The 14,039-nt window shown below is 45.1% G+C and overlaps 1 protein-coding gene across 1 annotated transcript in view; it reads left to right on the forward strand.

The window, feature by feature from the left end:
• Window positions 1–340: 340 nt before the first annotated feature.
• LOC144752076 (nicotinamide N-methyltransferase-like) overlaps window positions 341–14,039 on the forward strand; it is a 114,543-nt gene continuing 100,844 nt past the window's right edge. Inside the window, exon 1 of the mRNA XM_078640027.1 lies at window positions 341–442. Coding sequence (XP_078496153.1) covers window positions 355–442 — 88 coding nt within the window. The 5' untranslated portion in view covers window positions 341–354. The remainder of the gene's footprint in view (window positions 443–14,039) is intronic.

Consider the following 14,039-nt stretch of genomic DNA (forward strand, 5'->3'; position numbering starts at 1 on the left):
CTTACTGTTTCTGTTATAGTGCACAGCTTTCTGTTAGCATTCGCATTAAACGTACCATGCTTCAAAGTGTCAATATTAGCAACAAGATGAATACCAATAAACTACTTAAATCTGTAAGAAACTGTAAACAGACGTAGGTCGGCATAGATTAAAAGGGATGAATGTCTGAAAAGGTGTGTAATATTTGTGTCTTAACTTCTCTCTGTTTGCCCTTAGTTTACAATTTAGAACATTTTGCTATAAAACAGGTTTGCATGTAGAAGACCTAGAGATTGATTACACAGATCTCATAGAATGGCTTCCTTTTCTGAGCTGAAAGAGCTTCACGATCAATATTTGGAACCCGCCTTGCTAATGGAGATGTACTTTGGGAAGGAATCCGCCTTCCGTGATGATACGAGTAATCAGATTTTTCCTCTTTTGTGCAAAACCTTCGCATCAGGTATGATTCATTTACACCCCACTTGATTCCCAGATGCGTAACATCTCTGAATCCTGCTGGTAATTCACACACGGAGTCTGGGGATATAAACATGCAGTCACCCACCTGAAAGGTGTGAATTATTACTGGTTTCAAACATATGCTCTTTGGATATGCATTGAGCCCTGTAAAATATAGGTTGAGAGACTTGTCTTTGGGCGTGTTCGTTGTTTCATTAAATCTGCTCAGTAAAACAAATGTATATTTATTACATTAATTACAAAAATCAAATACTGGCATTTTTGTGTTACTCTGCACAGGCACGGCTTTCCATGGGTACAAAAGGGGCTGGTAATGGACGGAGCATCTGAACCAATAAAACACTCACACCCAGTCAAAAGATCTGGGTTTATTCCATCACCGTTCGTTAGCCCACTCTCCCACCCCAGTTCAGACATGGCTATATGCAAATCAGTCTGACCCTGTGCCTCATGGGAACAGTCCAGCCCGAACTGCCAACCCATGCCTTCCCTGGACCGGAAACAAGCTTCCGAGGACCGGTTTCTGGCATTGCAGCCGTCTTCAGCCCGGCTTGCTTGAATCCAGTGGCAAAGTGAGCAAGGGACTCACGTCTGAGCATACCCTGCCACACTTATGGCCAAAAGCTGTACAAAAGGGGGTGGTGATGGACGGAGCATCTGAACCAATCAAACACTAACACCCAGTCAAAAGATCTGGGTTTAATCCATCACCGTTCTTTAGCCCACTCGTCTTACAATGGGTGTTTTGCCACTAATCTCCCATGGTTTTTGATGCATTCTCAGATTTTACAAGGACTTGTAAACCAGGCAATGTGCCAAAATCTTTCTGTCCTCCCAAGTGAGGTGTAATAAGGAGAAATACCGTTATGTCTTCATGTTTTTTTCTTCTTTTATGTGTGCTGCACTAGGCAGCACATATAGAAAGAAGAAAAAGCCTCTCAGGACTGTTTTCGTGCTGGATGGTGCCTCTTCCTGCACAAAAAATTATCCTGCATGCAACAGAGGCGCCTTTCTACCATGGTGGATGAGTGCCTGCGTTGGTGCTAGGCTGGAAAATGGCACCAGTGGAAAAGGAAAACAGAGAAACGAGCCACATTTGATCAATCAATCAAGGTTCTCAAAAAGCACAAATAGTCACCCGTTAGGGTTTCAAGGTGCTGGGGGGAGGGGGGAGCTTCTGCAGCTTCAATTGGAAAGCCAGGTCTTGAGGTCCTTCCTGAATTGACAGTGATTACCTGAGATGCTGAGTTCCAGGTTCCCACAGCGAGGGAGGAGAAGGATCTTCATCAGACCAAGGGCTTGTGGATCCTTTGGATAGAGCCAGGGCAGGTTGGGCAGATCAGAGCTGTCTGGTGTCTGTGTAGAATGACATGCTGTGGTTGTGATATGCAGGTCCTGTGTTGGGGAGGTCTTTGTAGGTATGAATGAGGAGCTTGAAGGTGATTCTTTTGTTGATTGGGAGCCAGTGAAGGTTTCTCAGGTGACCAGAGAAGTGGCTGCAGTGGGGTGTGTCCAGGAGAAGTCTGGCAGACGTGTTTTGGATGATATAAAATTTATTTTGAAATTTTCGGCTGGTGCTGGCATAGACAGTGTTGCTATAGTCAAGCTTGCTGCTGATGAGCTCCTGGGTAACCATTCTCCTGCACTCTGTGGGGATCCACTTGAAGATCTTCCTAAGAAGGGAGAACATGTGGAAGCAGGAGGATAAGACAGTATTGAGTTGGCAGTTCATTGAGAGCAAGGAGCCGAGAATGATTCCCAGGTTGTGTGCATGGTCATTTGCCATGGGAGGGTCCTAGCTATGCAGACCATCAAGAGTCATCCCAGGCGGAGGCAGTGGAGAACAGGCTGAGGACTTCGGTTATGTTGGGGCTAAGTTTGAGGCAGCTGTCCTTTATCCAGGTGGCTACTGTCTTCATCCCATTGTGGCGGTTGCTCTTGGCGGCTGTAAGTTCATCGGTGAGGGAGAGAATCAGCTAGGTGTTGACAGTGTAGGAGACAATGTTGAGTCAGTGGTTTATGACAATGGCTCCAAGCCTACCAATGTAGATGTTGAAGAGGGTAGGGCTCAGAGAGTAACCTGAGGGACTCTGTAGCTAATCTATATATGTTCTGAGGAAAATAGTGAGGTAGGAGAGGATCCACTCTAAGGTTTTGCTGCGGATGCCGATAATGTCATCTGTAGAATAGCAATCGTGGTGCTGTGGTTGCTTCTGAAGTCTGATTGGGAGGGGTTCAGGGTGTGGGTTATTTCAATTAATTCAATAAGTTGGGCGTTGATGACCTTATTGAAGAATTTGAATGGGAAGGGGTGCAGAGTCTTTAATTCTTGAGGCCCATCAGGTTGACAGAGGTATTTTTCAGCAGCTGCTGGATCTCTGCATGCTTCCAGACTTCAGGGATGTTGGGTGACTCAATGGAACAGTTGATGGTGCGACAGAGTTTGTGAACCATAGTGGTGCCAACTCGTTTAAAAATGTGATGTAGACAGGAGTCCAAGGGGGCTTCAGAGTGCATACTTTTCATGATCCTTAGTGTGTCGTCCATGTTGAGGGTGGTCCAGTTGAGAAGGGTCAGCAGATATCTGGAGCATTTGGGGTCGGTGGATGCAGACAGGGTGGGTGGGTCCCCGGTTGCAAATCTGTAATATATATCTAGGATCTTGCAGTAAAAGAAGGTGGTGAAGTTGTTGCAGAGTGCTTGGCAGGGGGTATGTCTGTGGTATCTGTGCTGGGTTTGGTGAATTCTTTGATCACAGTGAGGAGTTTTTAGCTGTTGTGCACATTGGCATTGATACATTAATTTATGGTGGTTTTCTTTGTGGTTCTAATAAGGTGGTGGTGTTTGGTGATGGTGGGCTTTAGGCTGCGTGGCCTGCTGAGGTCTTCCTGCTCTTCCATCTTCTCTCGGGCTGTCTACAAGTTCACCTGAAATCTTGGACGTTGGGGGAGAATCAGCTGGCTTTCTTGGAGGGCTGCTTACACAAGGGTTTCCTGAGGGGGCGAATGTGTTGGCACACTCATAGATCCATAGATGGAGGTTGCATGGAGAGATATTGGCATCAGTGGAGGTCAGTGGTGGGGTCTTGCAGAGGGAGGTGGGGAGTTGGTCTTCAGAGATTTTGTTCCAGCATCTACATAGTTAGCGGTTGGTGCAGTGGTGTTTAGTGGTTGTGATGAAGGAGAATTTGATGAAGCAATCATCAGTCCAATATAGTTCATAGTTGTGACTGTTGGATATGTTGTTACTTGTGGAGCAGATGGGGTTGAGAGTGTGTCCTGCAGAGTGGGTAAATGTAAACTCACTGGATTGAATTGGATAAATACTGTGCATTCCTGCGATTCCCCAGTAATGCAGGGCAGCACAGCAAGGTGATTGGATGTGCTCCTCTGCAACACTATTTTATATAAATATAGTCCTGTGTGTGGACGGAAGACGTAAACTGACCAAATGAATCAGTTCAGTGTCCACCCTTGATGCTTTTGTTGTAAGCACTTAAAGGATAAAAGGTTATATCTGATCTGTATCAGGGAACAGGAAGAATTAAACCTTTTAAATGATGTTACCGTAAACAAGGTAGGACTAGAGCCTGTGCAAAGCACAGAAAAGTGTGCACTTTAAGGAGACCATCCAGTTAACTATGTCACAGTACATCCTGAACTGACATTAAAAAAAGCAATATTTTATGCCGCCAAATGATGGTGATCATAGAGATGCAGGAAAGGGCAAAGACAATCCCCTTTTCCCCTCACAACAAGGTACCTTTATTTCATCCCCTCCATTGTGACTGACAGGCAGCAGCAGTGACCTCATATGAGATACTACTGCTGACACTGCACCCAAAAACCTATGACATAGAATGAGACAAAAACACACTGCAGGGTAGAGAAGATCTGTAAATCCCACATCCACCCTCCAGTAGCATAAGGTCTGATCAGGTATGTTTCTACTGGTTATAATATATAAAAGGCCTGATTGAAATTGAACACGAACACTTTTCAAAGTTCCTGGGGATAGTATAATAATATCTCTGCCCAAAGTCTGGCTTCTAAAAATTGACAATAACAGCAGGATCCGGGTGTCCAATGTACACTGCTTGTCAATCTACAAAAGCACAAATGCTCTTGTTTGTGCAATCAAGAAGAAAAATCAGTGAAAGGTCAGAAAGAACCTCATGTAATCTTAACCAAGAGAGCTGCTGCTTTGTAATCATCAGTTTGCTTACATTGTTCGTCATTGGTGACTTTCATGACCGTGAAGAAATGAAATTGGTGTCAGACTTATATTTGAGAGGTGAAGAAAAAGAAAAAGTGATGTGTGAAAGAATGACACAAGCACTCTTTGTCTGCTGCATAACATATCTTTGAATTTGATGACTTTGAATTTGAGATTCCAAAAGTAAGTTGGAAAACTGGTATTATTAGTTTGATTGGGGCCATGCACCTAGTTGTAATTGTACTTTTAATTGATTTTTTTTAATTTCTTGTGGTGGATGGCCTGTAGTTTCAGTAGGGGGTGAGTTGTGTCTTTGTAAATAATGTTTCTTCTTTTATAAAGAAACCATCTTGCACAGTTCAGTACATTTTCTCCATGTTCTGAAATCAATTTGCAATATGTATTTAATACACGATGTATGTGGTGTCTGTTTTATTTAAACATCATTTAGGGTATGGATGGCATTAGATTGAAATTCAAAATGTGTTTTTTTGTGTTTTTTCACTTTTTTCTCTATATTTGTTAATGCCTTTGTTGGATGTGTGTTGTTATTACTGGCACACCTTTTTAGCCCTGTGGATTATTGTTTTGGCATTGTTGCATTCAAGATGTGTTGTTTTGCATGCCTCCTATGTCTGGTCAGTGTGTGAGTATGTTTGTAATAGTAGGCTAGTATTTGCCTTGGCTCCAATTGTGGCCGGTGGCCTTTATGCAAAGTTTGTATCCAAATGCCTACTTGTGTTTATTATTTTTCAGGCCTCCTGCTTTTTGTTGTGAGTGACCATGTGGCTGGCAGCCATTTTTTAGAGGCAGTCAATGTGATTTTGCCATAGGCCTGCATTGTCTTCCAATTGTAGGCTTATTCCTATTTGTTGTGGCCTGGCCATGTGGCTGAGGGCCATTTTGTGAAGGCAGCCAGTATGCATTTGCATTAGGCCTGCATTGTCTTCCCATTATAGGCTTATTGCTTCTTGTTGTGGCCTGGCCATGTGGCTGGGGGCCATTTTGTGAAGACAGCCATTATGCATTTGCATTAGGCCTGCATTGTCTTCCCGTTATAGGCTTTTTGCTTCTTGTTGTGGCCTGGCCATGTGGCTGGGGGCCATTTTCGGTGTGCTTCTGCCATAGGCATGCATGCCTTCTTTGTTGTCGCCATATGTTCTTGCTAGTTGTTGTTCTGCATGCAATTGTTTTTCTTTTATTCAGCAAAAATGAATCACAGTTTACATTTTTTCAAATTTATTAAATAATTTAGCAATTTTGATTTGAATCTATTCCCTTTTTGGCCTTGTCTACCAATAGTTTTTCTAGCCAATAGGCCCAGAGCTACTCATGGATGCATGAAACAATAGTTTCTGTGGTGTCTGTTGAATTTAAACATCGTTTAGGGCATGGATGGCATTGGATTGAAAATATGTGTTTGAGGTATTTGATTTCTTTCTATGCATGCAAAACCTTTTTAGCCCTGTGGATTTTTGTTTTTGGCATTGTTGCTGTAAAAATGTGTTCTTTTGCATGCCTCCTTTGTCTGACCAGTGTGTTAGTGTGTTTGTAATAGTAGGCCAGCATTTGGCTTGGCTACCCAGGGGCCATTTTGTAGAATTTGTGCCCCATGGCCTGCTTGTGTTCATTGTTTTCCAGGCCTCCTGCTTGTTGTGGTGGCCTGGCCATGTGGCTGGTGGCTATTTTGTGAAGTAAGCCATGGTTCTTTTGCAATAGGCCTTGGTTCTCAAATGCCTTTTTCTTGATTTTTGTTGTTGTGTTTTGATGGCCATGTGGCACTGCCTGGCAACCATTTTGTGCATTCAGCCAGTGTGCCCCTCGGCCATATGCTTGCATGGATGGTTGATCAAGTGATAATACTAGCAGCTTAATACATTTATAATTAGACGCTTGACAGTAAATTGTTATATTTTACTTATAATTATTAGTTGATTAATTATATTTTTTTATTTTGTTCTTTTAGTTTTTCTAATTTGTTTCTATTTTCTTTTTTAGATTTGTTATGCTTTTTAATTTATTTCAGTTTCAAAGTAACATGGTTACCATTAACCACATGTGAGATATATGACATGTACATTGCACAACAATATTCAGCACATTGCACTACAGTATTCATTGTCTAGGGATTGTTTTTTTTTAAATGTAATTTATTTTAGGAGTTTTATATAACGCTTACAAGACCCGAAGTGTATCAGAGTGCTTTACAGCAATATAAAATTAAATGAAGCATAGACATTAGAGCATCATAACATGAGTAAAAACAAAGACAATAGAGTCCATCGACTAGTATCTAGAGTACTGGAGGTCACATAGATTGAGGTCATTCGCCAGATACAAAGAGATGACGGTTGAGGAGAAGTTCTTTTAGTTGTCTCTTGTAGATCGTGAAGGAGGAATTAGTCCTGATGTGGGTAGGGAGAGAGTTCAAGATTTTTGGGGCAACCCTGGAGAAAGAGCAGGAGAGGGCTTTTTGATTGACCTGCTTTTGTGAGTTTGGCTGCAAGGTAGATCGGTTTGCCTGTGTGTTGGGATTTATGGGTGAGACAGGAAGTTTTGAAAGTGCAGCAAGCTTTGATGGGAAGCCATTTTAGGTCCTGTAATGCAGGGGTCATGTGGTTGAATTTCTTGGTCCCAGTGAGCATTCTTGCAGCTAAGTTTAGGGTGGATCTCATGGGGGCCATGTGTTTCTTAGCTGTCCTAGTTAGTGTGGCATTTCCATAGTCCAGCATGGAGAGAACTGGAGATTGGGTTACGATTTTCAGGTCATTGGTGGGTATGAAGGTTTTGATTTTGTTGAGGAGTCTTAGGTTGTAGAGGGTGCCTTTTGCTGTGGAGTTAACATGGGAACTCATGATGAGACTTGAGTCTAGAGAGATCCCTAAGGATTTAGCTGTGATTGCTGGAGTAAGGTTACAGTTTAGAGTTCAGGTTGTTTATCCATTCTTGGATTTTGGGGGGGTTGTCCTTGATTGAAGAAGAGAAGGATTTCATTTTCTTCTTGGTTGAGTTTAAGGTGGTTGAGTGTTAGCCAATTTTCTACTTTTGATAGAGTGGAGTTGAGTCGGATGATATCATTGAGGGAGGAGATCTCGAGGTATAGCTGGGTGTCGTCAGCATAGAGGTGATAGTCAATGTTTGCTTGTTTAAGAATGGTAGTGAGCGATTCCATGTAAATGTTGGAGAGTGTGGGGGAGAGGACTTAACCTTGGGAGACACCTCAAGTTGAGGGGGAGGTGTCGGACATCGTATTCTTGATTTTGATGAATTGGGAGCGATTATGTGGAAAAGCGTAAAACCATTTAAGGATATCACCATCTATTCCGATGCGTTTTTGTAGGGTGCCTAAGTGTCAAAGGCAGCTGATAGGTCAAGGAGGACAAGTAGGCAGCATTTGTTTGAGTCAGGGTAGTTATGAATGTCATCTGTTATGTTCAGTATGGCGGTTTCTGTGCTAGATCCATTTCTGAAACCGATTGGTGTCAGTCAAAAAGGTTGTTAAATTCCAGGTGTTTGTTCAGTTGGACAAGAACTCATTTCTCCACGATTTTAGCTAGGAAAGGAAGGTCGGTGATGGGCCTGAAGTTTTTGAGGTCATTCGGGACAGCATTATGTTTTTTTAGAAGGGAGTGACTTGGCCTTATTTGAGACAGTCGGGCATCAGTCCGATGTTTAGGGAGCTGTTGATGATCTTTGTCAACATTGGGGTTAGGGTGAGGTTGAGGTTCTTAGCCAGGGTGGCTGGTAACGGGTCAGCAAAGTGGTTGGAGGGTTTGGAGGCGGTAATCACTTTGGAGATGTCCTCTTCAGAGAGAGGTTTGAAGTCCTTCTAACATTTGGGGGAAGATGGGTATTTAGGGTGAAGGTTTATTTTGGTGGTTGGCAGAGGAGGGGTCTAGTCTTATGGGAGTATGTCAGAAACTGGGGTTGAGTTGTGTTTGGTTGTGGCTGAGGAATTGCTGTGTTGGAATTGAGGGTGCTGATCAAGGGAGAGCTCAATATTGGTGATTTTGTCATCAAACAATTTAGCAAGGTTGTTACACTGAAGTTTGGAGGCTGGGGAGTTTGCTTTGGTGGGCTTGGAGTTCTGTTTCTGGATGATGTTGAAAAGTTCTTTGGGGTGTCTCTTGGCTTTGTCTAGTGCACTCCGGAAGAAGGAGGCTTTTTGCTTGATTATGTGTTATTTGTAATTGCTGTGTTCTTTTCGGAGCTGGGAGAGGTTGGTTGTGAATGGATTCCCTCTCCAGAGTCTCTCAACGACTCTGACCTTTCTTCTTGCGGAGTTGAGGTCTTTGTTAAACCAGGCTCTGGAGGGGGGGTCTCTGGCTCTTTTCAGTTTCAGAGGGGCTAGTTGGTCAAGAGCAGTTTCATTGTCATTTGTCAGCTGCAGCTCCCTCAGTGCTGCATCCCACATGATGCACAATGCCAATTGCCAAACAAATTATTTCCTCTTTTTTCTGAGCATACTGTACAGTACACCATGAAACCCTTGTTGTTGTCAAGGACTCATATATGGTTACACTGTATCGGTATTTTTTTATTAACTGAGGTAATAACACTAACACGTGTGACCACACACTACATTATATTATGTTTGTGTGTGCTAGCAATTGAACAACAATACTTCCTTGTTTCATTGCTGTTCTTCTTGCTTCTTTGCTTTAAGGTGCCCAGTAGAGGAGGAGAGAGCATCACCCATTTTCCTGCCAGACAGAAGGCCTGCGCACAAGGTCACGTGACATGTGATCACAGATATCTCTTCAACTTGTTAATCTAAGACAAGTGCTGCTGCGTGCTAACTGACAGCTTCAAGATGGCCCCAAAGAGAGGTACCTGTACCAAGAAAGTCAAAGTTGCCAGTGAGAAGAAGAAGGCACTGCCACTTGCACCCACCGGTATGTCACCCAAGACCTTTTTTATGAAACCAAACATTGCCCCTGTAATAGCGGTTTCCCAGGAGAAATCTGGGAGCAGCACCCCAGCATCAGTGGAACTACCCCACAAACCTAGACCTAAGCCTATGTCTGTCTCAGAGGCAGCCAGTCTAATCACAGCAATGGTGACGTGTCGTGACATTAACATTGACTTTTCTTTATTGCAAAGTAGTACCCAATCAATGCAGGAAACTCAGATAAGTGGGGAACAAAGTAGTTCCTCCTGAAGTAGGGGCAGTTCAGGAGATAGATATCACTGCAGAGGAAGAAGAAGAGAAAGTCACTCTTTCAGAAGATCCATTGTTTTCCAGATCCCCAGCAAGGAAAAGGAGGGTTAGTCCATCAACTTCTTCTCCAAGCCCTCCTTCTGATGATCTAAACGCCACTTGGATCCCACCTCAGTCTCAGATTGAAACATGTCACAAGACAAGACAACAGAAATGGAAGGTTCCGGAAAGCCTTAGAGTTATGGAGGTAGATGTAAAAGAGGATGATGATGATGAGCCTGTCATCATAGACATCAGTCCCGCCCCAATGGAAAATGACATTACCCCAAATAAATTGCTGTGAGGAATGTGGCATGGATGCCACCATCACATATTCCACCAACCCCACCTCCAGCTGTTATATTTGCTAAGTCCCAGCACTGACCTACATCCACCACAACCACCTCAGTAGAAATAGGTACTGCACAAGCATCGTCAGAAATTTGACCTACCCAGTTTGGGCCTTCTTTTCGGTTAGCCAGAAGGAGGTGAACATTGCTGTATGCTCCATATGGAGTAGGTGTTAGTTGTGGTAAGATTGATACAAACTAGAGTGCCAGAGGCACAACAACCTATCTGAGAAAACTTTACCTGATCCGGTGGGAGGCATACCTTAGTTGGGATTAAGATCAGATCACGGTGTAAGGTGAAGAAGAGGGAGACATTTTCTCTGGCACACAAAGAAGCCTTGTCCCCAGCAGTACTGTGGTACCGCTCATATCATCATTAGCAACATCGCATTGGCACACAAGTCAGGCTGAGAGACCAAGTGGTCCAAGGCAAGAGAGTACTGAAACCAAAAAACGTGCATTGTAACTAACAATATTTGGTCTCAAGCAGTCATCTGCATCAGTGGCATCAGAAATGAAAAAAATCCAGGCTACCATTCTCAGCATGTTTAGGCCAGAGGGGCTGTATGAACGCAACCAACCAACGGCAAGTTTGTACAACGTGAAGCCTGCTAAAATGTCAGAGCAGGACCTACTCCCTTTTTCTTTTGTGGAAGGGATGGGGTTTCTATAATTTGTGGCAGCCAACTGCCAGAAATGGAAGGTTACCAGCTTGTCCTAAATCACCAGAGATGCTGTTCCAGCACTTCTTCATGACATGCTAGAACTGCTTGTACAAGCTTTACAGCAAAGTTCTGTTTACACTATCCACCTGTCGACAGATATGTGGACCAGTTGCTAAGCCACTGATTACATATGCATCACTGCACACTGGATCTCTTTTTTGGGGGTTAGAGAAAAGATATCTGCAGGTGCTGACATTGCAACATTTTTAATGGCACTCAGAAGCATGCTACAGTAGCCATGTTCACCATGGAAAAATCCCATACTGCTGCAAACCTTTGGAATACTTTAACACTAAGGTCTTTGAATGGTCTTTGAATGGTTGTGACCAAGAGGGATTAACATTGATTTGGCTGCCACGGACAATGGCAGTAATATAGTTAAGACAATAGCCAATGGTGGCACAGTTTGTGTCCTGTGTTTGGCGCACAGCATTAACATTATTGTTCAAGACTTTATGCAAAAAGAAGAATGAGTAAGCATTTTACTAATCACCTGTAGAAGACTCTAAACATATTTCAGCCATTCCTTTAAAGCCCGGAGGCAGCTGAGGCTCATTCAACATGATAATAGAATGCCAGTTAAAGTACTCATCCATGAGGTAGGAGTACGGGGCAATCAATGAATATGCCAGAGAAAGAGGGTATGCTACTGTGAAAGGTATGATCATTGAGTTAGAGGGGGCGTGGCCAGCAGCCGAGCATGGCGGTTGCTTGATAGATGTGCTCCGGACTTGAGCCTCCAAAATCCTGCTCTATATATGCCAAAAATCATCCGTGGATGCCTGTAGCTGCGGTGTGAGACCGTGGGGACATGCCTGGACACTCGGTGCTGTACAAATGCAGAGGAGGGGACACGGTGCGCTAATATCGCAGAAGCCGCATGGTGCGTGAAGAGGACACTCGGCTGCCTGGATCGGAGATCTAATGCCACGGATCCTGGGGACTGCTACTCTGGGGCAGGACCGGCAGAGACAGATGGCGTGGGCAGCGTGGCACATCTCCGGAATCGCCGACCGCGATCTTCCGAAACAGCGCCTACGGAAAAGCAAATGGGTGAGGAGAAGCCTGAGGCGGGACACCGGGGCACGCATCTACGCGAGTCCGGGGATGAGGTGAGGCCTACTTTCCTCTGGTGGCGGACGCTGGTGAGGCATCCTCTGCCAAAATGCGGAGACCCACGCATCGGAGCCTGAAGCGTGACGAGGGCAGTGAGGGAGGAGGACTGGGGCCCTACTCCCTGCATGTGCTACACAGGACCTGAGCAGACGTCGGAGCTGTGACCCGACGAGAGCGTCCCGGGACAGTGGCGGCCATTTGCAATTTGGCTGAACACTGATCTGAACCTGAAGCTGCGAAGTGGCGACCATTCCTAAAATGCCCTCCCAGAAGTGATCAGATGGACTGACAGAAGGCCACTACACGCTCATTATAGCCTGATGTGTGCCTGGCCAAGATAGAGGGCTTAGCTGTGTCTACGAAGAAAGCTCTACTTTGTTCATGTACCTGCACCAACGCTGGTTTGATATCCAGTGGATACCTGTGGGGTCATACCTCGTGTTGCTCTACCATTTTGCTGGGCCCGGACGACCCTGGGAGGAGCGGAGCACTAATAAGAGCGTAGGCGCCTGGTGGTTTCCCTGAAGGCGCCATTGTTCTCATCCTTGACTCCGGAGCTGAGATACGACGGGGTGGGGCCACTGTGATAACATCGCAGGGTGCAACGAGCAACACTGAAGTTGATAACTGCCCCACTACGGATCGCTGTGGTGACAGTTAGGAGCTGAAGAGGTCGGTGGGCCCTATATAAACACTGACACTGCACACAGGGGGTAGGAAATGCCTAGCGGATCTGACATCTCCACCCCTCCAGCGGCAGTGAAGACCTTTGCGTGTGTGGGTCGAGACGCGAATTTTTGTGGGACCCTCCCTGTCTCGTATCTCTACCCTAGTGCATATTTACACCTAGAGCAATGGGCAAGGTGGGACGTGCCAAGCCAAAGCAGCAAGAACAGAGTGATGCGGACCCGACACAAGACGGCCTTGGTGGTACGGGTGAGGTGATGGGCTCAGGATATGTCCCTCTGACTAAAGAGTCTAACACGGAAGATAAGCTGGATCTTATACTGCGCGAGGTACACGATACGCGGAAGGCACTCGAGCTCAAAATAGGATCCCTATCCATGGGATTAAACTTGCTCAGAGTGGATCACGTTAAGACGGCGGAGACGGTAAAGGCGCAGGAAACGACACTGGCGGAGCTGTTACCCAAGCAAAATCAAACAGAGACAGATGTGAAGCAGTTGCAAACACAGGTGGCCACTTTACTGGAGCGAGTAGAGGATGCGGAAGGGAGAGCGCAGAGGAACAACATCCGGGTGGTTGGCCTGCCGGAGAGAAGTGAAGAACCAGGTGCAACGAGGTATATGGAGCAAGGGTTTAGAGACCATGTTACGACAGAGGGGCTCTCCTCACAATACTGCATAGAGCGGGCGCATAGAAAACCTACTGGGCGGCAAAAACCAGGTGCTCCTCCGAGACCCCTCATAGTAAAGCTATTGAACTACCGCGATCGAGATGTTCTACTGCAAAAAGCCAGGATGGCGGTGCCGTTTAACTTCGAGAAAGCGAGGATTTCTTCATTCTCAGATTATACGGTGCTAGTGCAGAAGCAAAGATCCTCTTTTATAGCAGTGAAGCGGCGACTTCGAGACCTGAAGTTACAGTATGCACTATTGTTCCCGGTGCGGCTTAAAATAGTACACCAACAGAAATTTTATTTTTTTGATAGCCCTGGAGACTTTGAGGACTGGCTGGAAGTGATGGAACTTACTAACGCTGAAGAGACTGCAGCGATCACAGAGGAGAGACAAAAATCCTTCGAAACCACCTCGACTGGGCATAGAGGCTGTAGACTGTGGAGGACCGCTGCGCTTGAACGAGTTACCTCGCAACAGATGCAACAGAACAAATAACAGGCGGTATTGGCCACGGTGACCTTCACGAATGCGCCAAGGACGACCAATAAATCCTCTACGGAAGAGGAAGACTCACACGGATCGGACTCCGAGTGTAGTGCGGTCTTGTTTC

The sequence above is a fragment of the Lissotriton helveticus genome, chromosome 4_2, assembly GCF_964261635.1.
Source record: "Lissotriton helveticus chromosome 4_2, aLisHel1.1, whole genome shotgun sequence".
NCBI classification, from domain to species: domain Eukaryota; kingdom Metazoa; phylum Chordata; class Amphibia; order Caudata; family Salamandridae; genus Lissotriton; species Lissotriton helveticus.